This window comes from Sorex fumeus, unplaced genomic scaffold, assembly GCF_029834395.1.
Source record: "Sorex fumeus unplaced genomic scaffold, SorFum_2.1 ptg000037l, whole genome shotgun sequence".
Lineage (NCBI taxonomy): Eukaryota > Metazoa > Chordata > Mammalia > Eulipotyphla > Soricidae > Sorex > Sorex fumeus.
In genome coordinates, this window is record NW_026606094.1 from 34,360,634 (window position 1) to 34,387,813 (window position 27,180).

The 27,180-nt window shown below is 35.9% G+C and overlaps 1 protein-coding gene across 4 annotated transcripts in view; it reads right to left on the reverse strand.

The window, feature by feature from the left end:
• The window catches only part of PCLO (piccolo presynaptic cytomatrix protein), a 382,693-nt gene that overhangs the window by 70,169 nt on the left and 285,344 nt on the right, over positions 1-27,180 (reverse strand). For all 4 annotated transcript variants that reach the window (XM_056118261.1, XM_056118260.1, XM_056118262.1 and 1 more), the window contains exons 15-20: positions 24,381-24,505; positions 22,142-22,168; positions 14,051-14,144; positions 12,517-12,588; positions 10,719-10,899; positions 7,422-7,616 (exon numbers count right to left, since the gene is read on the reverse strand). In XM_056118261.1, coding sequence (XP_055974236.1) covers positions 7,422-7,616; positions 10,719-10,899; positions 12,517-12,588; positions 14,051-14,144; positions 22,142-22,168; positions 24,381-24,505 — 694 coding nt within the window. The remainder of the gene's footprint in view (positions 1-7,421; positions 7,617-10,718; positions 10,900-12,516; positions 12,589-14,050; positions 14,145-22,141; positions 22,169-24,380; positions 24,506-27,180) is intronic.

Sequence of the window (27,180 nt, forward strand, 5' to 3'; positions counted from 1 at the left end):
CCTGCACATGACCACTACTGGAGTGACTTCACTAACCCCTGAGGACTACTAGTGTGGTATTGATAGTCTCTGAGCACCTCCAAATGGCCCTAGTGGTCCCAGTCCTACAGTGCTGGAGACCAACATAGCTTCAGGCCTGAATATTGAATCAATTGTCCTGGCTGGCCAAGAATATCTTAGTCTCCCAAGCTCCACAAATATAAAATAACATATAAAGCCTAAATATTGTGGGTTTTAGTTTGAAATAACTTTTAATTTTAATTTTGTGATCTTCTAAAAACAAATATCAAATTTTATTCCACTCTCTTCTTAACAAGTTCAATACTCCTGACTTACATCAAACATCTTTTTTTTCCTAAAAATTAATCTGTTCTTGAGGGGAATGCCCTGCCAAAGAGACAGGGTGGGGTGAGGGGGTGGGGGGGTGGGAGGGATACTGGGATCCGTGGTGGTGGGAAATGGGCACTGATGGAGGGATGGTTATTCGAAATAAATAAATAAAATTAAAAAATAAAAAAATCTGTTCTTATTTGATTTGTAATATTAACATCTTGATCAAATTTTGTTAAACTTATTAATTCATTGATGTCTTTCAGTATCTTAAAGCTTGATCATATCTATATTATTCCTCTCCAAACATATTACAAATTGAATACCCAATCAAAAGTATAGTGTATTTTCATTTAAAGCATAGTGTGTTTTGGTTTTGACTCTTCAGTGATTATGTATATGCATTCAACATAGTAACAAAGTAAAAATAAATTATTTTAAGTTTGTCTCATATATATAAATATTTCTTTTCCCTACCCCATACCTATATGCCCCCTGCTGTCATCCCCCAAACTTATCTTTCACAATGAAAAATGGGTGAAATGGAAAAAAAAATAAATGCATAGTTAGATTTAGGCAATATCTCTAAGTACCCAGGTCATGCCTTTGTCATTCTCCCGCTGTTCTTAGCAGTAATTTCCCTAGCAGCATATTTCCCCTTCTATTCAGTTGATAATGGTCCCAAGTCCATGCTCCTAATGCCCCATGGTACCAAACAGTGTCCCCGTAACCTCCCCATGCTCCAGACATCTCATTTCTTTCCTCCTCAGAATTTACTTGCCTGTCTCATTTCTTCAGGGTCTTGCTCTCTGGTGGTAATTTGATTACTTTTTGAAAATAATTTACTAGAGCCCAAAGTAAAATAATTTGCTTTGTTTGTCTTTGTTAAACATGTTATACTGATGAGCATCACTCCCGTTAGCCCAAATGAAACAAAATGAAACAAAACAGACACATCATCACTAAGAAAAAGGACTGTGATATGTTACAAACAATGGGGCTTTTTCACCATCACAAGTCATGTACTAGCAGTCGGTCCAATATAAACAGGCCCACGGCCAGATCATTAGACTCTGGCACAGAGCACTGAAGTCAAGCTGATACTGAGATAAGTCAGTTGGGTTTGCTATTTCTCTTGGTGAAGTGAACATGCAAATCCTCAGTGTAAATCAGACATACTTTGTGAGGATCCATGGTTGCTATTGAAGAAAGGAAAGTACTCGTTGGTGATACACCCCTGAAGTCAGCTTTGTGATGAAGTTCCATCTAGAGAGTATTAGGTGGTGAATATAGTTTATATTTCTTGTCTGTGACTCTGCATTAAAGTAAAAATGTTTCTGGCAATAAATGTTATATGATCACAGAAAGATTTTAAAATGCATAATTATTCTAATACAGAAAACTCTTAAAATAAGCTTTAGCAGAGTACTTTGATTTTCATAGACAAGAAAGAAAACCTTTATTCCACAGAACTATGAAAACCAGAATTATCCAATTTTTAGGAAGCTTTCTGTGTTCACATCATTGCTATTTCAACTTTATTTTTATTTTGAACTACCCAAGACCTTGATTTCATAGGATTTTGTTGCTTTGTATAAACATATTGAAGTGAAATGTGAAATATTTCTTTCTTAAACCCGCCTGTGTGTTACAGTAAACTTCACCTCCAAATAGAAGTTTATATAATGGTTTCTCTTTTACTTCCATTTTGGTCTCTCTCTTTTCTAGAAATAGAATACTAAATTCTTTCTGACTAAAAGTGATCTTCCATTTCTGATCAAAAGACAGTGGGACAAGTGGGACAAGTGATAGTGTATCAGCTTTTGTGACGAACAATTCCTCCACTCCCAGGACCCAGCAGGTTTCCCAGCCCAGCCGCCCCCTACTACCCACCCACCTCCCTTGGTGTAATGTCTTAATAAGAGTTTGCCACAGCAACACAGGGATACAAAACTCTTTGACAGGTGCCGCAAATGAGTCCTAATGAAAGTGCAGTTTCCAGCAGTTGTCTGTGGAAGTTGTTTCGGTCTTTTCTCTTACAATCCAGTCAAATCTAGAAACTGTCAGTCAGAATCCTCCTGAAACCCATATGTAATTATTCTCTTAACATCTCCAACCCATTCCACTGGTACTCACTTCTTTTTCTGGGGGGAGGGGAGTCACACCCAGCGATGCTCAGGGGTTACTCCTGCCTCTGCACTCATAAATTACTCCTGGCGGTGCTCGGGGGACCATATGGGATGCTGGGAACCGAACCAGGTCGGCCGCGTGCAAGGCAAACATCCTAACTGTTGTGCTATTGCTCCAGCCCTTTGGTTCTCATTTCACTCCACAGTGTGAAGGGATATTTCTAAGCACCCTATATCAAGTTTCTAACTTTAAGACTAACTCTGAATCTTAGTATGGAAAAAAAAATCAGGTATTTTCAACTTGCACCTCAAATAATATTTTGGCAGTAGCTATATCAATGGCCATGGTTTTAAGAATGCTTCCATTTGTCTGGGTGCGTCTTTTTATTTTAAAGAATCATGTTTCAAACTCTTTTCCTATAACTTTCTGAAATGCCTGAGTTATATTCAACCAAACCAACTGGCTTGGGAAAACAAAACAAAAACAAAAATATTTCCAGCATTTCTAAATAGACTGGTTGTTTAGGCATACAGGTAATCTGGCACAATCTGTCTGATCATTCTCTTCAGGTTTCCAAGCATGTAAGTAAACAGGGAGAAAGGAAAAATAAAAGATCTCCGGGGTCAGATAGTGACAGTGGGTCAGCTGCTTGCCTTGCACGGGGCTGACGAGAATTGATACTCAGCAACCAATATGGTCCCCAAGTACACTAAGGAAAAGCCCAAAGCAGAATCAACTGTGGCCTGAAACCAAAAAAGTAAGTAACGAAGAAACAAACAAACAAAAAGCCAAGTCCTCCCACTCACAGTAATTCTTGCTTGCCCCATATTTCATGCTATCTCAAACATATTTCTTTTGAGACACTTGCAAAAATACTTGGGAAGTGATTTAGAGACAATTTCATTATCCTTAATAAAAATGAACACAGATAAAGAAACACACGCAGCCTCCCCTACAGATTCTGCTCATTTCCTACATACGGCCTGTTTAGGGAAAAGATTTTGTGTTCTTGGTTTGTTGCCACTTAATTATCAGTCTTACGAAAAGAGGATCATGTAAAGAGAGAAAGTCTAAATCGTGTCACACCATCATATCTACCTGCCTCTAATCATTTTTAAGAACTTAATTGATAAGTAGCAAAGAAGTGAATGGAAATGTTTTTAAAATTGACATTAGGAATGTTAATATCAAGAGAAAATATGTTTAAATAGAAAAGGCCTCACAGTAATACGATGTGGGTTATATCATTGGTTCATAGAATTCCCTACAGTATGCTCTACCAGTCAGCCTATCTTTTATTACTCGTTCATAAGACAGAGATAAGAACATCTTCAAAGAAGACCTCATGCACAAGGCACGATAAATTAATAAAATGAATAACAGAACACTGTACAATGTGAAGGATTAGTTCCATGTAAGGCATTATTTTTAAATGCAAGGAGGATTATCTGAACCCCACTGTGATGACTGAAATCGGAGGCTTGTATTCAAACACTTAGAATCAATAATATACTTCTACAGTTACTGAATAGACACTGGCTCTTTATATGATTATGTCTCCTACCAATGTTCCTCTCTCATCCTTCAACTAATTTCATGGCATTTTATATAAATTAATCAGATAGTATGTTAAAAAATGACTGAATTATACTCTTGTGGCATTTCTAGTAACAGGGAGATATAGATTTATATATTAGAAAAATAGGACATTTCATTTACCACTTTTTGTTATAAAACTCAATTGAAAAAGCATACTATCATATCCTTTTGATTATAATTTCAGTAAAGAATGACTTTGAGATTCAGTCAGAATTTTAGAACATAAGGATAAATACTAGAGTCTTATTCAAAGGAAAGAGGTCAAAATTTTAATAACAAGTTTCAAGAACCACATATATATGGAAAAATCTAATAAAATATATACTATATACTGATAATTAAAATAAAGCACAAAATAAATTGCATGTAAAAGGGAAGCATTTTACTAATGCAAATGCTTGAAAATATCTATTTGAAGTAAGAACAAATAATATTAAGATATCACTTGAACTTATTTGATAAAAGAAAAGATGATAGGTGAAGTTTTAAATACTAATGCAAAGGAAAAATAACTACTAAGGAAATTGTGCTATATTGATAGTAATTACCTGGGCTAAGGAGATATTCAGAGTATATTCAAAATTATCCTAATATTTGTGCTAATTGTTTTCTTAACTACCTGGTCAATAAAAGAAACATAACAGAGCTAGCTTTTCATACTGTCACAAATATTTTCTACTGTTTCTAACTGATTACTTGTGACAGAGTCTATTGTTTTTATTTTCTGAGACAAGGCAAAGAAAATTTTGATGCTTAATTTAAATTTTGTGGAAAGTACAGGATCATAAAATCAAGCATATTAGAATTGCAATGAACTAAAGGGGTAAGCATGGAAATGCTCTCTGATAAAATTTTTTAAAACCCCAATATGTTTTTGAATTAAATTTGAAAATAATTGTATGATCCTCTTGATGTGATTCCTGTCATTTGCGGTGGTGTTTTTTTCTTGGCGGAAAACTGTCCAATTGTTGAGGTTAGATTAGGGACACACATAAACTTGCTTTCCATTCTGAACACAGCCATGGAGTCAAGTTTAGATGCATCTCAAGAGCAAGGGCTCAGGGAATCTGTCTCCCTTGATTCAGGAACCTGTGAAGATTGTTAACAGTTCATATGCAGAAAGAGAAAGAGTGGAAGCACTATCTGGAGCAGCCCAGTCCCATTATTTATTTACTCATTTATGTAAGTTCTGCTAACTTGGGATAGTAATTTCCCTTTATTTTATGTTTCTAACATGAAACTTGATTCTTCTCCCTAACACTCTATCTTTATAGCTCTTATAATGGAGCTGTAATTGTAAATCTCTATTACAAGGAATCAAATGAGAAAGCAAAGACTGACACACTCATTTAAGCTGCATCATATAACAATGGCTCAGAACCCAGGAGTTTATGAATGAAATAAAGATACTTTATTTATTACACAGGCACTTGGATATTCACATGCCCAACACATCTGATACACTTAACAGCTAAGGAAACAGGATTGGAAGATGTCTGCTTGTAGGATCAAGAGAGAACTTTCACCAGGTGAAGGTGAATGAGTGCATTGACAATTTTTCCTTTACTTTCCTCTAAGAATTTCAAAGTCCACTGAAAGTTCTTATTACACTTGAAATAATATGTAACAAAAAACTGATCTACATTCCAACTGATATGCTAACTTAAATTTTGAGCAGTTTAAACTTTTATCACAATGCAACATATTTATAGTCATGCTTGAACAGATTAGGTTAGTAGCATGCATTCCATTCTGCAATATGAATATTGTTAATCTATTTCCCAACAAAAGTCGAAAGATGCCCCAGTGCATAGAAAAATACAAATCACTGTAGTCAATATATTATGGGACTGATCTTGGGACTTACACGGTGATGATGAAGTCCTGAAATGCCATGCCCACAAAAGCACATTAAAAAGTGGATAAACATATTTTACCAGACAACCCCTAAAAATTAAGTAATGAGGATTTTAAATTTGGGGGATGTTCTTGCTGTGTGCTTTGAACAGCGCCTTTCTGCTCACCTCCTTCTGGCTTGACTGGTCCATCAGACATCACCTTCCTGAGGGCTAGCTGGCTTTGGTCTTGGTTGCCATTGGCTGGTGGAGGCAGATTATCAGACTGAGTTCTTTGAATGGGGAGGACTCCTGCTATGCTGTGTCTGTGCTGCTTCCTGGCATGATTAGACTGACCGCTTTTATGTGCTGCTGTGGCAGTGTGGGTGAAATGGAAACCCAGAGTATGTATCCTCAGATGGAACCAGCTTAAATGTTATTCATGCAAACAGAAGTGTTCTTTTGCTCTATTTAAAGAAGTTGTGTTTTCAAATGCCAAAATGACACCACATGCACAGCACTAAAGGGGTTTTAAAACTGGCTGTTTCATTAGAAATGACTTTGGGAGATGGGGAGAACATTAAACTATCTCCATTGTCTGAGTAATGTCTTTTGACAGTAATGGTGCACCCACATTTTAAAAATCTCTGCACTTAATATTTTATACAGTAGTATCAGTCGGCTAAATTTTCATGTTAAATGAAAATACAATAGTTAATGACTGAACTGTTACATGTTTTAATTGATAAGCTGACTTTCAAAGGATTTCCAATGTTTAAGATCAAGCCCTGTAGAGTCTGTTATACAAAGTATGACCCAACAGAATGGACCTGACTGTGCTCTTTAGTGAGTGAGGTGAATTGCCTCATCACATATGCTTATATATATATGTCTTAAGTATTAGAAACCTAATTTTCTTCATAGTGTTTTTTTTTCTTCAAGAGACTAGAAAATTTCCCACACCAATTCACATGCATAATTAATGTTTAAAGTACTATTTTGAAGTGGCCTTTCCCCCATGGTTCCAGTACTCTGCCTAATTTTTCTCTTCTTGTTTTAGAGGCAAGAATCTCCTTACTAATATACTCTAAAGATTACTGTGTGTGCTTTTATTCCCCTTTTCTTTATCTTTTTTTTAATGCCTGGGGTAATGGCAGCCACTTGTGCTTATTATAATTCCTGTATTCTAAAGAATATTTAATTAAGCGCACACAAAAAGGACACATGACATTGCTTTGCCTGCAAACGTCACAGACACAGATACCAAGTACTATGAGCCAGGTTGGATGGATGGTGAAGACGAAGGAGAAACAGCCAGTTTTACTGTAGTCTATGTAAATTAAAAAAAAATCTAAGGAAGAAAGTGCATATTTATGTATTGGTACTGTTCTTACACAGACAAAAGGACAGAGAACAGAGTGAGCAGGGTATGCCAAAACAGAAAGCAAACAGAGAAGGACAGCAGGAAAGAAAGGCAACAGATGAACATTAAGCTGCCATGCTGAGGAATTTATTTGCGTCTTTTACTTGGTTGAAGGCGGAGTTGTTGCACTGCGGCCTCTGCAGCGGCTATAGCAGCCCCTGCATCTTCCAGGTGGGTCTGAGTGACGCTGGTTTTGCTTTGACTGCGAGATGGTCCATGAGAGCGGAGGTGGCCTTCGGATGAGGATTTCGAGCTACCAGGACTACTATGGGATTTCTCAATGGTGGGAACCTGCATGTCTGGTTACAAAAAGGGTGAAAGGGGGTTAAAGTTGCTTCCGCGTCCTTTTTCTCAAGTCTGGTCTACACATAATTAGAAACTGTCTAAGATTTATGTTAATGATGTTTCCTTTTTTGGCTCATTTTAGCAAAGGCTCGCTATACAGTGATATGATTAGACATTTGGAAAACAATTTGGGGAAAAAAGGCAAAAAGTATGAGAATCTTGAAAAGAGAGGAATGCATTCTAATAAGTTTTAAGTAAGTCATTATATTAGTTTATAATTTCACCAAAAAATTCTACCAATCTTAAACTAGATTAAAAAATATCAACTGGCTTACATTGCCACCAGAGGTTTAAGTAGAGAGGTGCGAGTTCTCAACAAAGGGTTGTAAGTGATTAGGAAATATCATATTGAAAGTGAACAGAATCATCAGCTAAGGCACTTTTTGAGAATATATTAAATATACATACATACATGCATTTATATATCACATCTTAGTATGGTAGTTATATAAAGGAAGGTCTCTGTGCATTGACCTTCCAGAATGCTAGCGAAGGTTTAGTCAATATGGCAGATGGACTTCAGAAATGATCTATAAAACTAATTCACAATTGATTTTAAGCACTCATTGAGGTGAGTGGTTTATTATAAAAATCCATTTGGGGGGTTTTATTCATTTATTTATTTATTTTATTAGTGAAACACCATGAGGTACAGTTGTTGACCTTACAAGTTTTTGTACTTGGGTTTCAGTTATACAATGATCAAGTACCCATCCCTCCACCAGTGCCCATTCACCACCACTAACCAGTAACCCTCCCACCCCTCCTATACCCCCCCATCCCATCATGCATCTGTGGCAGGGCATTCCCTTTTGTTCTCTCTTTCCTTTTGGTTGCTGAGGCTTGCAAAAGAGGCATTGAGTGGCAATCATGTTTGGTCTACAGTCTACTTTCAGCATGCATCTTTCATCCTGGGAGGATCCTCCCAACACCCTTTACTTGGTGTTCCCTTCTCTGTCTGAACTGCCCCTTCCCCTAGCATGTGTGGCTGGCCTTCAAGTCATGGAGTAAACTTATCTCGACTACTCTTGGATGTTAGTCTCCTATTTTGTTACTTTATGTTCCCCAAATGAATGCAATCTTTCTATGTCTGTCCCTCTCTTTCTGACTCTTTTCACTTAGCATGATACTTTGCATCTAGTACCATTTGTATGTAAATTTCATGACTTTGTCTTTTCTAACAGCTGCATAGTACTCCATTGTATAGATGTACCAAAGTTTCTTTAACCAGTCATCTGTTCTCGGGCACTCGGATTTTTTTCCAGATTTTGGCTATTGTGAACAGTGCAGCAATAAACATAGAAGTGCAGATGTCATTTCGGCTATACTTTTTTGCCTCTCCAGGATATATTCCCAGGAGTGAGTGGTATTGCTGGATCAAATGGGAGCTCAATTTCTAATTTTTTGAGAATCGTTCACACTGTTTTCCAAAAGGGCTGGACCAGTCGGCATTCCACCAGCAGTAAAGGAGAGTCCCTTTCTCGCCACATCCACACCAACATTGGCTGTCACTGTTCTTTAGGATGTTATAATCAGGATGAGGCCTGATTTTCACCTTCCAGAATACTCACTTATTAAATTCATAACTTTGTCATATGCAAAGAATCACTTCCCAGTTTTATGACTAAAGGAGAGTAAAAGAGAGAATGGCATAATACTCAGACTCCAAAAAAAGATTTATATTTAACATTTACAGCTTTATATCATAGTTAAGATATTATATGAAGGTTCTATCATATAGGCAGTAACTCAGATTATAGTGGATATTGATGTCCTATTATAGAAAACTGATAATAAAATTACCAAAAAGAAAGAATTAACTATGGTGGCAATGCTGTGTATACTGTCAAACTCAAAATATAACATTACTATTTTAAAAATAACAAGAATAGTTTCAAAAAGAATTAGAGAATTACTGTGAGTCAAACATTCAGAAATGATTTAAGTAGATTTTGGTATACCAATTGTTTAAATAACTTGAGAGAGTATTTTATTAAAAGTTAGAAATAATGCAAAATTATATGAGTAAGACAAGATGTTCCAAAAAAGGAATTCAAACAATTAGAGGAAGTACATTTAAATGATAATGATGATTATCTCTAGTCAGTGAATTGGTGAGGAATTTTATATTTTCCTTAAGAAAGACCAAGACATATTTTATAAAATCACATTACTATGACTTTTAAGAGCTCAGAAAAGACCAATAGTTCAGTCTGACTGCTCCCATACTTCAGTTAGAAAAATCGAGAATAATAAATGAAGATAAATCATAAACTTAATTATGGTCTGATCTAAGACTAAGTCCATTTCTTCTAATTTCATGTCTATTATGCTTTGTATGGTATGCTATTATAATCCAAACAATCAAAATTTAAAGTACCATGAAAATATGACTGGATAAAAAAATTGAGGAGTATTATATAATGGAATATTACTTAGCTATAAGAAAAGATAAATCATGCTGTTTTCTGCCATGTAAAAGGAACTAGAAGGTCCAGTTCTATTTAAGTAAATCATGCTAAGCGGTCAGTCAGAAGGTGAGAGATGTATATGGAATGAATCCATCATATGTGGGATATAAAGAAACATAGTAAGAGAACAACCAATGGCAAAGGCAACAGAACTGGTTGTTGAAGAGACAGTGCAGTAGGTAGGTGCTTGTTTTGCATAAACTGACCCAGGATTAATCCCTGGCACCACATATGGTCCCCCAATCCCTGTCTAGAGTGATTCGTGAGCACATGGCCGGAGTAAGAACTGAGCTCTACTTGGTATGGTACCAAAGCTACCACCCCCCGTTACCTCAAATAAAAACAAACTGGGAGAGTTGTTTACCTATGAGGGGAAGAGTGGAAATGGGAGGGATTCTTGGGACATGACGAAGAGAAACAGACATTCTGGTGTAGACTATGGTGATGGAATGATGTGTGTATGAAACTATTCTATAGTACTGTAAATCATGGGGCCTCCATAATAATGAAAGAAAAATGTGTATTCATAGACAGTTGTATGTGAACAAATAGACAAGATATTTTTCTACTTAAAATATCTCCTACCCTTGGATGGGTCAGGGAAGATACCATGGCTTCTACTTTTGATGACAGATGGCTTTGGGGACTGCTGACTGCTTTGACTGGAATGGGACTTTCCATGATCAATGCTTTCACTCTGTTCTTTGAGAGGATACCACCTAGGAGTGTTATCAAGATGAGATGTGCTAGATAAATCAATCAAGACCTGCAAAAAGAATGCAAATAGTCAATGACATTTATGATTACCCTAGAATTCATCATTTACATTTTTCTAAGATCTGATATGTATCTAAGGATATAAGTCATTGAGGACATCTTTTTCTTGTTCTTCACCTACAATACTGTGAATAATATCCCATGCAATGCTATATAAACAGCTCACTGAACTGAATTATATAAAAACCTTTATTAATCAAATTCTTTGGAGATGATGAGAAATTTTAAGATTGTAAGATTCATTTTTTTTTATGAAATAAAAGCTATTTTTGTTATGTGTCTTCATGTATGTTTTGAATTTGGCTAGTATGTGACAATTGTTTGATTTTATTTACATGAGGAAGCACTGTAGCATTGTCCTCCCATTGTTCACTGATTTGCTCGAGTGGGCACCAGTAACGTCTCACAACAAGTTGTGAGACTTAATGTTACTGTGTTTGGCATATCGAATACATCATGGGTAGCTTGCCAGGCTTTGCCATGTGGGCAAGTACATCTCAGCAGCTTGCCAGGCTCTCTGAAAGAGGCGGAGGAATGGAACCCAGATAAGCTGCATGCAAGGCAAATGCCTTACCCGCTGTGGTATTGCTCCAGCCCACATGAGGAAAAAGATGGAAAAAAATCAAATAGTAATGTATTATCCTTATTAAAAATTTGCAAAATTTGCTATTTTGATATTGCAGCAGATAGGGCTTTTGCCCTGCACGTGAACGACCTGGGTTTGATTCCTGATATCCCATATAGTCCCCTGATTACCACCAGGAGTAATTCCTAAGTGCAGATCCAAAGAGTAACTCCTGACCATTGCTGAGTGTGAGACAAAAAGAAAAAAAAAAACCTGTTATTTTGAATACAGGCATATGGCTAAGAACGGATGATGAGCAAGTATTATGTCATGATTTCATCAGCAGTATTTTTTCTTAGCACTTAATAATTAAGCGTGAATTTAATAGTTTCTGGCATCTTAGATTTGATGAAATATAAATAAATTAAAAATAGGACAATGGGAATATACTCTAAGATCATATAAACATAAGAATTCAATACATGGGGACATGAGATATTATAACAGATAAGACTCTTGTCTTGAAGCAGCCAACTTTGGTTTGATCCCCAGCACTGCATATTGTTTCTTGAGCACTGCCAAGAATATACAGGAGCACAGACCCAGGAGTAATCAACAAGAAACTCCACTGTGTTCATTTCCATCAAAAGAATTCAAGTATTAGAATAGATCAATTTTATGAAATGGAAGAGTAAATCAGTTATAATACTATACACTGGAGAATCCTGTCTAAGATCAAGTTTAGTTCAAGTGATTGTAACAGCATGTAACATGCAAGGGAAGGTCCAGTGGATTGTTTCACATGGACTTTCTATCAAAGCAACTAATACTTCATCTTACAAATTAATTGTAAAGTATGCAGATTAGTAGAGTAAAACTATTTCTTAAATTGCAATTTATACACTCTTGGATTAAATTAGGAAAAAAATTTATCCACCAAAGAAATTTTTCCACCAACAAATGTTATAAAGTTAAGAAATATATTTCATAGCATGCTTTAGTTGGAGATTTGCAATGAAAACACAGGAAGATCAGACTCACCTCACCAAGGAAGTCATTGGAAGAAAATCGATCATAATCCCAGACCGTAACCTCCAGTGTTTTCTTCTTGAGCTGTAGTTCAAAGAAAAAATGCTGTCAATCCCAGTTCATCTCAGAAATTTCCATTGCATTTGTATGAGACATTTATCTTCAGTTCATTGATTTCTTAACACTTATGCAATTTCATAGTCTATAGATTTGATTCATATTAAATATCATATAAAATGTCAACAACATGTAGTTTAACCTAGAACTAAATCATAAAGTACCTCATGATTTTATAAATAAGATGGCAACTTTAGCCAATTTCTGTAATTTTCCCCCTGTGCCCCATTAAAAACAAAAATCAGACCATAATTGTTTTTCAATACTTGGAATTCATGGTCTGCAATAAAAGCCAAGGCTATTCAGATAAAATATTTGGCTTATATTTTTTGTTTTTGAAAATTGCCTAAATATGGTAGGGCTGTTTTATTTCTGTTGTTAAATTTAACTTAACCTGTTTTGTGGCCACACCTAGCAGTGCTCCTGCCAGTGTTTACTGGGACCATATGCAGTGCTCACACCTGGGATTGGCGGCATGCAAGGCAAGTGTCTGGTTAAGCACTATCTCTCCAGCACCTTAAATTATTCATAATCAAATTGAAACTCTTTAAAAGGCGAAATTATATATTTTATTTTGGAAGACAACTCATTCATAAATTATTCTTTATGGTTGTTGTCTTCCTATTTGATTTGTGTTCTTTGTTTCTGAATTCAAATAACTATTGAGTATTTTATGGTACATATTAAAGTTATCACATAAAGATATTCAGAAGAAACTACATTCATACTATTGGGCCTATCGTCAGGGATTTGTAGTGATATTTTTTCCTAGTGCTTGATATATTATCTTCTCTATGGTTTAGTTCCACAATGTCAGATACTTAAGAGTCTATATTTGCAGAAACAGTGAGTTCCTGAAACTTTATAAGGAAGGAAATTAATTTCTTTCACTGAATCTTCCTTTTGAGGATATTATTTATAAAAGTCAAACAACAGCCCACTATACTTGTACTATATGCATGTATAAAGTCATGTGACACACTTAAACTTATCAATGCTCTATGACAATTGAACAAGATGACAATCAATGTAACAAGAAGAAATGTAATTGCTCAAATTTAAATAGTAACCACAAGCTGGTAAATAGTTTCCTTCAAAATATAAGATGCATGGCCCTGTCTAAAGAAATACTAAAAATTTCACATATCAATGAAAAAATGTTCCATTACTCTTATTTTGATTAACTATTTGGTTTATGACAGTATGTAATGTAGTACACATTTATTTTTACCATATCTTTAAATACATTTTTACCGTATCTCCTGATTTCGTGTCAATGTCTACCTTTTTTACATGTATTTTACTCAATTATCTTGTGAAAATAAAATAAAAACAGAAAAATTTATGTGAATCATAATCTTTTAAAAATTTTGTCACTGCTATGCTTATATTAACCTAATCTACCACACAGAAAATAATCATTGCATACCTGTTCCATGGAGATACTTTTATAAATGACTGTTTGGTTCCACTCAGGATTAAGACTTTTTTGAACATACTTAGTTCGTCTCTTATATTCAGCACTATATTGGAAGAAAAGAAATAAATATCTTGATTATTCACCTTAACTGATAACTTCATAGTCAACCTGAAGGGCATGCAGGGTTTTTAAAAAGATAGTTTTTTTTTTTCAAATCAAATATCATTTCACTAGCCAGTCTTAAATAGTAGTTAAAATTATTTTAAACATTAAATTTGAATGCACAATAATAATTAAAAGTGTTATTTGCCTTTAGTTATATTTTCTCGGCAGTAATTTTTACAGAAAAGCTTTTAGGTCTGTGTCCTATGAACATATAATTTAGAAATCTTATTTTATGTTAAGTACAGGTGATAACTTTATAAACTCTGTGTTAATATCAGTATAATCTTGACTATGGCTACTCTTCATAGGTAATAATTTGGTGTTTTCTAATAGTTATTCCTCGTATCAGCAAAACCATATATTCTTTCACTTGAACTCACAGAAAAATATAATAATGGTTTTCACAGAGGAAAAAAAATGTTAAAGTCTGTTACTATAGGTGAAAGTCCAAAAACATTTGTTATTGATATTACTACATCACTGTCACTGTCACTGTCCTCCCGTTGTTCATCAATTTGCTTGAGCGGGTCTAGTAATGTCTCCATTGTGAGACTTGTTGTTACTATGTTTGGCATATCGAATACATCACGGGTAGCTTGCCAGGCTTTGCCGTGTGGGTGAGATACTCTCAGTAGCTTGCCGAGCTCTTCGAGAGGGGTGGAGGAATCGAACTTGGGTGGGCCCGGTCAGTTGCATTCAAGGCAAACACCTTACCCGCCGTATTATTGCTCCAGTTCATATTACTACATATGCATATTTTTATATATAAAATCTCATTAAGTAAAGCAGGACATTGAACTAGTTATAAAGATGATCTTAAGTATAAATTCTTAGTTTTATATCGATAACCTGTTACAAATAATAAAACAAATAAATATACTTCCTCATTCCTTACAAGTGGAACATTTGCTTTTATCCTTAATGTCTTCCACAGTGCCTAAGCATCATTTGAATCTCATGTACTACAAATTTAAAAACATTTCCAAAACTGATCCTAATTAAGTTAGATGAAACATCTAGAGCTACATCAACCATTAGTGGAATTGAAATTATTAACTGCTATTAGTCCATGTGACTACACAAAATAATTCTTTAATCTCCTTTTCCTTTATCTGATTTTCTTCCTAGGCAATTTACTTCTCAGGTCCTACTTAATGCATGAGCTCTGGTGGGTACTAATTCCTACAAACTACTTGTTTGGGGTCTTTTCACATACCTGGACTTCAAAAGTTACTTTTCTCTAATGATCTGGATTCTGATCTTGGATCTGGATTTATCTTCCCTCCTATGGGCAGGCTGACTCCTGTTACTTTCTTTCATTTATCTTACAGTTAATAAAGCATGAAAAAAATCCCCAAACTCAGAAAAATGAAGCACTGTTAGACCTGAAATACCTATTGTTGCTCCATTAATTTACCTATCTTTTCTATACATAGTTACTAAGAATCAAGACCCAGAATAACTACACACACTTTTAGACATCTGCAGTATATCTGCTCTCTCTCTCTCTTCACAATCACTCATATATAGGGTAGCAGCTTCTCCACTTGGCAGTTTGAAATCACTTTGGGTTGAGTTTTAACAGTGAGAGAAGGTGTATTCAGCAATGTTTCCTTATCTCCCTGATCTTCTTACCCAAAAAAGAGGGAGAGGACTGAGGTAAGGTTGGGTATCAGAATCTTAAAAATCTTCTTGGTAAGTCTAACGTGTGGGCAAGATTATGAGCCACTGTGTCCAAAGACCTCACATTTCAGTCACTGCAAAATTAATCCAGTGTTAAAACAAAGCGCCCTTTGCACTTGTAATCAATTTGAATAATATTAATAAAAGCATGATTTGGCTATTTTTTTATTCAAGATAAACTGCAAGTAATTTGAGGGAATTACAGATGCAATCCTGTAAAGAAAAGGGACTCTTACAGATTGTAGACTGCTGGCAGAAAAAATAAATCTCTACATATATTTTGAGATAAAGTAGCAATTGCATGTAATGAACTTTATATAATGAAGTTTAAATTTACATACACAAACACCCAGAAAACAAAGGAATGGTTTCAGAAAATTAGAAGGGCACATGTAAAATGTTATTTTTGGGGTTGGAGGGCACAGCCACTGGTGGTCAGAGGCTATTCCTATCTCTGCTTATCAGGTGCTCAGAAAACCATGAAGTCCCATGGGTAAGTTCCTGGGCCTCCTGCATACAGAATATAAAACCTGCTCATTGAGTTATCTATCTGTCAAGTCCCCAAAAATGATTTTATTTTTAAAATAATCAAAAAGCAATATAGCAGTGTCGAAATTTGGCAGAACTGAATGGCAAGAACATGTAGGTATTTTATATAATTTAAATGCTTGAAGTGTTTTGTAACAAAAATACAAAATTATTTTTGTAAACCATGTTTCCTTATATTTTATACTCTTTGATGCTTTAAATGATGACATAGAATAGATATATGTGACTACCTTGAAGTTTATAGCAAATTTTCAAATTTACAAGGATACCAAAGAGGTATTCTTAGAAGAAAAACAAGTTATTATGAGTTTTAAAGTTTCTGTTTGTTTTAGGCTTAGTTATTAGATGCTAAAAGCATTAGAAAATCATATCAACTCTTAAGATTCATGATAAAATAATCATTAGTATGTTGTCATATTTTTTGAATTATGAAAATTGGATGCATAAGTTTATAACAAGAAAATCATGCTATATTTTGTATTTTACAAAAGATTAGCTGCAGTTATACGTACTCTTCATAATTAATCATATTCAAAAGATTTCTTAGACACCATCTTTTCTTGATCTATAAATATAATTTTCAAATGTATATTTAACTATTTTATCTATATACATTTATTAGAGAGTATTGAGTGCTAACTCAATACTAGAAATCTACTCCACTATTGCTGATCCTTGCAAAATTCTCTTTATTATACTGATATATCATTATATATTTGATTCATGCTATTAAAATACTTATTAAGTACTTTACGTTCATTAAAACAATAACAGCTAATTTTTATTAAATGATTACTTCCTCCCAGAACATAACCCTAAGTTCTAACTCTTATGATAATTTTTTTAATCTTCAGGGAAAATAATAGGTATCATTAAGTATTCTATTTAATAATTACAGAAAATCCCAGAGAAATTAAGGTATTTACATGTGTTGGCAAGGTTGCATAACTCATTGGATCAGACTTCAAACACAGAAATTTCTTGTTAATTTTTTTGGGGGGGTGCAGTGGGGAGATGGTGCATACCCAGCAGTGCTCAGATCTTGCTCCTGGTACTGGGTTCAGGGATCACTCCTTTGGATGCTCAGAGAAGTTACATGTGAGACAAGCATCTTATCCGTGAACTATTGCTCTGGCCCCATTATTGCTTATTTTTAAACATGTTATAAATGATTAACAAATTTTTAGGCTCATAATACGCACTGTAGCACTGTCCTCCCATTGTTCATCGATTTGCTTGAGCGGGCCCAGTAACATCTCCATTGTGAGACTGGTTGTTACTGTGTTTGGCATATAGAATGTGTCACGGGTAGCTTGCCAGGCTATGCCATGCGGGTGAGATACTTTCGTAGCTTGCCAGGCTCTCCGAGAGGGGTGGAGGAATCAAACCTGGGTCAGCCACGCCGGCCACATGCAAGACAAACGCCCTACCGCTGTGCTATCGCTTTTAATATATCAGTTTTCTTAATTACAATCTTTATTACCTTGAGGTCTGGTTTATCTTCTTTACTAAAGTTCCTTATCCTCATTTTTACATTAATTTAATATATAATAAAATTAATATATATTCAGTTCACTTTAGTCATCCAATAGTCAAATATTACACAAGTAAGTTTTGTAGTTTCTTAGGGAAATTATGAAAGCCATAATCAAAAGAGCATTTTAAAATAACTAAGAGCAACTATATATACATATGAACATGTGTATGTATACTTATTTTTATTTAGAAATAGCCTATATTAATTGAAAAAATTAGATGTTCATTTGATGAGTGTCTCCATCTTATGAATGAGTTTGATTTTCCAATTATTTCCATAATTAAAATATTCATTGTCTTTAGGATTAATCGCAATATCAACACATCTTACTCCTGAGCCTGACTTTACTAGCCCTGGTAGACCTGTACTAATAGCACAGAAATCCTCTGAAATCCATTGCATTTGAATTTTCTGACACATGGAAATAGTCACACAGGCATTTTCCTCAATAATACTTTTTTAATAACTATCCTGTCCTGGTATAACTCTTCTGGACTAAAAAAATTAAAAGAATTCCCAAAATGTTTCCACATTACACAACTGAAAATTCTCCACAATTCCATAACCATCTCAAACTTTGTGGATTATCAAGTTGAAGATAGGTAAATGAGAGAACTCTTGAAAGTGAGTACCATTCAGGTTGAGAAAAAAAAATGTGAAGGTCATTTTTGTTTTTCTTCTCTCAGGGTAACATACTATATTCCCTCTTGGGAAGATTATGATAATGACATTATATTAGAACAATTAGGTTGTATCTAATAATAATAAAATTATTTTCAATTAGAAAAGTAGAAAGTCAACTAATCAAGAAGAGACATAGGGATTATACATAATATTTATATATAGCCTTTATTCTTCCTAAAATATTAATTTATTTACTTTTTTCACATTATTTGTTATTAAACAATAATTTTCTCCTAAGTCAACATGCCTTTAAGATAGTAAAAGATATTTGAAATTCAGTTATTTGATCCTGAAATAACTGAGCACATCTTTAAAATTTCAAAGGAAATTTTGAAAAAAGAATAGTATATGATGATTCCTTTTAATTTTGAAAATATTATCTAAAATATTGAATGTCTTTATTTTATTTGGCTTCCTTTATTAGATATTTATATACTTATATTTACAAATATCCTTTTATTAAAAATATGAGTTCAATAAAGACACAATAATTTTCAAAATTGCTCCTTGGAGGATGCTTTCTTTAATTTAGAAATTAGAATAGACCATATCCAATTTTATAAATTTCCTTTTACTATGTAATAATGTGGTTTGGACCTGTTCTGTGTTTCTTGAGGTCATATTGTGATTATATTCTCAGCATTAACTCAGCACCTGGCACAGTGTCTGACTGAGTCTGTGCTGAATAATCATTGATTCACTGAATTTTTAAAACAAGTTGTATCACTTTTAAAAAATCTACACAAATAAAAGACAGTGGCCTTCAATCTAGGATAGGACTTCCACGTATCGTGATAGCTAAAATTTCTTTCATTGAGTATAATCTCATTAAGGGGAAAATTTGCACTTTGCCTGACAGTGTGATAAAATAAAATTAAAAAAAATAAAAAATAAGACAATGAGTTCCCTCAGATATGCTCATTTACATTTTGAGCCAATTATCTACAAGATAGAGATATAGAATGCTTGCTATTAGATCATATCAGTTATTTAACAAATCATTTAAACATTTAAGCATTATGGGCATATTATGTTTTTATTAATGAAATATCTGTTTTTTAATATATTATCAAATAACTGATATGATCTAATAGCAAGCATTCTATATCTCTATCTTGTAGATAATTGGCTACCAAAAGTTTATTAAACATTTTACTAGCAATAATAGCAACTTCCATTTATTGAGAGCGTATAATGTGGCGACATTATACTTCTTTTGATTCACTAGTTAGTCCATGTATTAAGCCCAATTCCTAGAAGTAGCTATCACGATTATTATTGAGCAAAATCGGAGCTAATTTGAGAACTCTCACAGGTACTAGTGAAACAACTAAAAGTCAAACCCAAGGTCTTAAGGACCTTACTCATGGCCTCTACAGCTTTGCATGGCAGTAAGAATATTTTGTCATTATAATTCCTCCTCCTACTAAGAGCTGTCAAAGAGAGAAAGCAGATATGACAATGAAGCTATATTTAGATCTTCTAAATTGCCATCCCAGACTTCCCAAACTCATGTGTAAGAAACATTGCTTGTTCTAAATTTAATACTGTCCATCTATATCATAATGAAAATTCCCCTGCGCCCAGTCTCCCTGGATAAAAGAAGAGAAGTTCCTGAAAAAAAGTCATAACGTCTAATCTAAAGTGATAGTACAAGGCTTTTTAAAGGTGTGAGTTAGAAAATCCTCCCAACTGATGCCCCTGGAAATATTCAACCTTGCTCAACAGATAGGATGGCTGTGCTCTAGTCCACAGATTTGCTGCTTTCTGTGCCCAGCAGTGCCAGGGGCCTACCAAGGCCCCATCCAGCCAGTAGGCCCTGCAATGCCAGGGTTGAACTTCTGGGACCTGACACTAACTCCTGAAAAAGAGCTGAATTCACATGTACCTCTGAGAAACTGAATGGCTGCCTCTGTTGTTCAATCACAACTAGCAAACTTTGTCAGTGTCGAAATTTACTGTTTGCTATAATTACATGGCTTCAAGGTCATTAAAAACTCTGGACCATAGGAAGGCTGAGGGAATTAACCTCTTCTTTGAAATGCTTAAATAATTATCTCTTTTAAAAATCAGAAGCAATCTTCTTTGGACAACAGTTTGTCAGGATTAGTAAGGAAATGAAATTTTAGTGTCATAGTCATTGAACAAATCTTATACTATCAATATTCTGAGTGGTATAAAAACTCTCATCACCTTGTTGCTGTTAGTAAACATTTTACCTTCCCCAAAAGAGAAGATATCATTTATAGTACAATGAAATGTGCCTAGAATTGCATGTGGCTATATGTTGATAGCCTTAGCTGATAGGAAATGATACAGCACATGATCTATATCAGAGTTTCCTATGTACCATATTGGCTAACAAGTGAGGATTCACTGTGTTGCCATGAGACTAGAGCAGTTATATTGTAACATCTTTTTTTTCTTGGGTGGTTGGGGCACACCCAGTGATGTTTGGCTTGGTCTAGGCTTGGTTCTTGGGGAATCCCTACCAAGTTGTGGGACCATGTTGGGGATCCAGTGTGGCGCTGGGGATTGAACCTGGGGAACCTGAATGCTAAGGCATTATAGTTTGTATAAAATTTTGAGACAGTGGCTGGTGAGATAGTATAGACAGGGCACTTGCTTTGCAAACAGTTGGCCTGAATTTGATCCTTAGCACCCCACATGGTCCTCAGGAGCCTACCAAGAGTGATCCCTGGGTACAAAGCTAATAGGAAGTTCTGAGAATCATTAGGTGTGGCACACAAAAGCAAAACAAAAGTAAAAACAATTCTCTCACAGAATATCACATCTGAGAGAAAGAAGATGACCAGGCAACTACTGTCCTTGAAATGTGACATATGCCTACTAACAGACATCATTAACCTACTAACAGAAAATCATTAATTCCTTTTGAAAAGTGACTCTAGATTTTAAAAATTGCAATAAAAGATGTCACTGTCACTATCACTGTCCTCCCGTTGTTCATCGATTTGCTCCAGCGTGTAACATCTCCATTTTGAGATTTGTTGTTACTGTGTTTGGCATATTGAATACGTCACAGGTAGCTTGCCAGGCTTTGTTGTGTGTGCGAGATACTCTAGTTACCTTGCTGGGCTCTCCGAGAGGGGCGGAGGAATCAGACCCGGGATGGCCAGGCTGGCTGTGTGCAAGGCAAATGCCCTACCACTGTGCTAGTTGCAATGCTCATATGAGAGGCTAAAAATAGATTTTTATCAGTTAAAAGAAAAAACTGTAGCCTACTTTGCTATGTTTTGGTATTTTTCTACTCTACTATGTTCTAGTACAGACATCTGCTAAACTTATTTAGTACCATTGTGGTCAGAAAACTTGCTATTAATTCAGTTCAGTGGATATCATATGTAGAGGAAAAGAAATTATTAGCCCAAATTTAATTTTAGGTACAAACACAAAAAAGGTAAAATACAGATCTCTAGATATTACAGTATAGCTTGACACTAAAAGAGAACCAACTCTACCTTGCATTCTGGACAACCATGACTTGACTGCATTGAATCCAAGAGCGAGAGTGAAGGATATAGCAGGAAAGTAGAAAAGACAGAAATAAAAAAGTTAGGAATAGAAGAAGAAAATAGAGTAATAATAAATAGAATAATAATTAGAGTAAAAATTAGAGTAATAATATACCATAACACAGAGGACACAAAGAAGAAAATAGTATTAGAAATGAAGTGAAAATAAAATTTCAAACATGTGAAAATACCAAGATTAGTGTCCACTGCAATACTTAGTGAAGAATTAGGAATTAAGAGTAGCAATTTAACTATGTTTGGTGAAATCCAATCTAGCATGCATAGTTGGTCTGACAAAGGGCACAAGGATAGTTTGAAGTGGAAAAATCAGTTTTCATTTCATTTAATTCCCCATTCTTTCTTGTTCTTCACCTGAGAATGAGTGGATTAATTCATGTTGCCTGCCTGGCTTTTATGGCTATTCAAGTAAAATTTCCTAATTGAAAAAAAAGCTATCAAAAGCAAGATAGGTACTCCCAAATACAGTAAAGTATTATACTCCAGATTATTTAATAGAGGTAGAAAATAAAAGGAATGCTTTATTTTTAATTCACTCTATCAAATGGCAATCAAATTCATCCTGACCATGATTCCTTACTGTCTCATAAACTGGTCATAAATATAATATAATCACCCCAATTCAACGGCAAAATAAAGTTATCAATTTGCTGTTGCAGTCATTTTTTAAAAAATCAGGTTTAATAAAATAAGGTTTAAAAAAATCAAAGTTATAACTATTATATAATACCATACAATAATTAACATGAAACAAAACTTCTGAAGCTATGTAGCTTATTGATAGTCTTTATAAATTAAATCCAACAAAATAAAACAAGAACACTAAAACCAACAATACTCTTTTCATAATGAAATTATTTGAGGCAGAGAAATTAAAGTCTATAAACTGATTTTGATATATTTTTTGAGTAATATCTAATGTGACTAGCCTGACAAATTGAAAATTATGTCTCTATGTAACTTGGCTCTCAATATCAACAAGAAACCTGAATTTCAGAAACTGGTGATATGCTCATGGTAATATAATTAGTAAATGGAGATCAAAGTGCATTGTGTAACTAATTCAAATTTTGTTCAAATTAATAAACAACTGTCATGTAACACTTTCTGAATAACCTGTTGAGGTTTAATTTTTGGGTCAAAGGATAGTCAATCTTAGCATATATCTGTTCAAGTGCACTTGAAAAGAATATGTATAGTAGTTTATTTTTGACAGGTAAGATGTTCTACATATTTTACTTAGGTCTTCAAACCAGAGACAAAACATTTTGATATGGTGGGAAAATTAAGAAATCATTAAAATTTTAAAATAATTTTTGTCACATTAAAAAAAATCCTTGCATTTAAAAAATATACATTAAAATATTTGGAGCAAAACCCTACAATAAAGTAGATCTTTCTACTTAAAAAAATCTACTTGAAGGAAGCGGGTGTAAAAATAAAATATGATGGCCAAAATGTGATAATTATTGAAACTGAATAATATATATGTGAAGGGAGAATCACTATATTGTTTCTACTAAGTATAATAATAGAACATTTCTGAGTAAATTGTAATATTCAAATGCCACTCTTGAATTTAAATAAAAAATGCACAACACAAATAGAATCAATTATCAGTCTCAAATTCTTTTATTATGTCTCCTAGTATTGATTACTTATGCTTTCAAGTATGCACATAAACATACATAAAGAAGCTACTGACTAGAACATATTTTTAACAAAAATAAACAGCTACTTGCCAATATTTAAATATTGAAAAATTATTGTGACATTAATTATATTTTTATACTAAAACTCAATTTGTGAAAGACATTTTGGAATAGATTTTGGAATGTGACACTAATTGAAATCTATCACAAACAATTCCTTAGATGATAGTCAAAGTGATTGGTTATCTCACAAGTGACTTCCCAAATTGAAATACTGCTTTGCTCTCATGGAAGCAGATTTTATTATGATCACAGCTCTTCTAGAACCAGTTAGCCTTGCTACAAAATTTTAATGCCCTTTTACCTACTAGTTGGAAATAAATATGTCACATGGCAAAAACTAAGGAAAACATTAACATTTTTGAATAAGAAACTTTGAAATAAGAAAATAAAAATGAGACATCATTTAAACTATTGTATGTACTATTTAAAGGACATCATTTGTTTTTACTTACCCTCTTCCAGGAAGAAGATAGACTTTAACAAAAGGATCAGAATAACCATTGTTGTCTCTAGGAACAAGGTTTCTTGCTTGGAGTATATGTATTATAAGATTTCCAAGATCATAGTTGATTTGAAGCTTAAAGGGACAATAACATATTTTGTAAACATTGTTTAATTTTTAAGAAGCACACAGCACATTATCATTCAATACTTTACCAGTATTAATTTTTTTCTCACAATGTATGTCAATGTGTATTTTAATTTTATTTGAAACTGAATAGACCAGTGATTATATAATTTAATTGGGAGCTGCTGGCATATTTTTTTTTTGCTAATAAATGTCCTGTTTATTCTTTCAGGTGAAAGTCCTAGACTGTTTAAAATTCATTTAGAAGAAAAATTATTGAGATGACATGAATTGCATTTTTAAAGTAAAATTCTGCTTTGTAAGACATTAAATATTATTAATATTGGTTAATATAATTACTATAATGATGAAAACAAAAGTTTTACAAATAAAAAATGTCATCCACATTTTACCACTTATCAATAGAATTATTAAAGGTAAACTACCAACACCAAAAAAATATTTAAGAATAAATTCCTGAGCAGGAGAAGGGAGGGAGGAGAGCGAGGACCCCCAGCGAGCCCAAGCCCCAGCGCGCGTCCAGAGCCGGAGCCCCGCGCGGCAGCACACCGGCCCCTCCCATCCAGGTGGGTCGGAGGACCCGAGCGGAGCCCCGCCCCTGAACCCGGACGCGCGGCCCGCGAGCGAGCCCAGCAGGAGAAGGGAGGGAGGAGAGCGAGGACCCCCAGCGAGCCCAAGCCCCAGCGCGCGTCCAGAGCCGGAGCCCCGCGCGGCAGCACACCGGCCCCTCCCATCCAGGTGGGTCGGAGGACCCGAGCGGAGCCCCGCCCCTGAACCCGGACGCGCGGCCCGCGAGCGAGCCCAGCAGGAGAAGGGAGGGAGGAGAGCGAGGACCCCCAGCGAGCCCAAGCCCCAGCGCGCGTCCAGAGCCGGAGCCCCGCGCGGCAGCACACCGGCCCCTCCCATCCAGGTGGGTCGGAGGACCCGAGCGGAGCCCCGCCCCTGAACCCGGACGCGCGGCCCGCGAGCGAGCCCAGCAGGAGAAGGGAGGGAGGAGAGCGAGGACCCCCAGCGAGCCCAAGCCCCAGCGCGCGTCCAGAGCCGGAGCCCCGCGCGGCAGCACACCGGCCCCTCCCATCCAGGTGGGTCGGAGGACCCGAGCGGAGCCCCGCCCCTGAACCCGGACGCGCGGCCCGCGAGCGAGCCCAGCAGGAGAAGGGAGGGAGGAGAGCGAGGACCCCCAGCGAGCCCAAGCCCCAGCGCGCGTCCAGAGCCGGAGCCCCGCGCGGCAGCACACCGGCCCCTCCCATCCAGGTGGGTCGGAGGACCCGAGCGGAGCCCCGCCCCTGAACCCCGACGCGCGGCCCGCGGAGCGAGCCCTGCCAGAGAACAGCGCGGATCCCAGGATCCTGGGAGGGAGTGGCCTGGGATTATCTAGGGGCGTGGCCTCTAAGAAGGGGGCGTGGCCTAAAAGTGGGCGTGGCCTACTTCCGGGCGGGCGGCCGCTTACGCGGCCGCAGGTATATCACTCACTTCAATCAACTTGGACCTGCATCCTTTCATCCTTTACATCAACTTGTTACCTAATACCAAACAAAATTTCTCACCTCTTCCACTACAATTCAACAAAATCCCACTCGCCTACTCCATTTCCAACAAAAGTTCAGTTCGAAAACAGCTATACAAGTTCAGTAATAAATAGTAACGCCTCTAAAAGTTTCACTCAATGTCAGTTATAAAACAAAGAATAACGCCTGATTGAGAAGAAGGTCAGACTCAGAAAGGTAAAGAGGCGCATCTAGCAGCAACAAAGCTGGACGGCTCCTGGCAGCCTCTCCTCACTCAACTAGAACAGTAACAGCGAGTGTGACGGACCAAACCACACTGGTCACAATGGTAAAGCAACGCAAAAGTCCACCAAACTTTCTTATTCACGAGGCTAGCCCAGATGACACCAACAGTACTATAGCGATAGACAACCTCTCTGACAAGGAATTCAGAATGGAGCTACTCAGGATGCTTAGGGAACTAAAAGAAACAATGGAAACCAATGCCAATAAAAGACAAGAGGATTTGAAGGCAGAAATGAGGAAAATGCAATCGGAAATGTCGGACCTGAAAAACCTGGTAGCCGAATTGAAAACCTCAGTGGAAGGCCTCAGCAGCAGAGTAACAGCGGCTGAGAACAGAATCAGTGAGCTCGAAGATCAAGTTCAGAGTCTTGTCAGAAAAGAGCAGAAAATGGAAAAGAGACTCACAGTTCGAGAACAGATGGCAAGAGAAGATCGTGATGAAGCCAAGAGGGGTAACATAAGAATTATTGGAGTCCCAGAGGGACGGGAAGAAAACCTTGATGAAGAAGAAACTGTCAAAGAAATCATTGCTACAGCGTTTCCAGAGCTGAAGAAAACTTGTGACCACATCCAGGAGGCCCGAAGGGTACCGGCTAGAAGAAATCCGAATAAAAATACCCCAAGACACATCCTGATCAAAATGACCAAAACTTTAGACAGAGACAAAATTCTGAAAGCAGCAAGATCGAAGAAAGAAATCTCTTACAAAGGAGCATCCTTAAAATTCACTGCTGATTTTTCTGATGAAACCCTCAGGGCCCGAAAACAGTGGTGGGACATAGTGAAAAAACTCAATGAAATAAATGCTTCTCCAAAAATACTTTACCCAGCGAGACTCTCATTCATAATAGAAGGAACAACACACAGTTT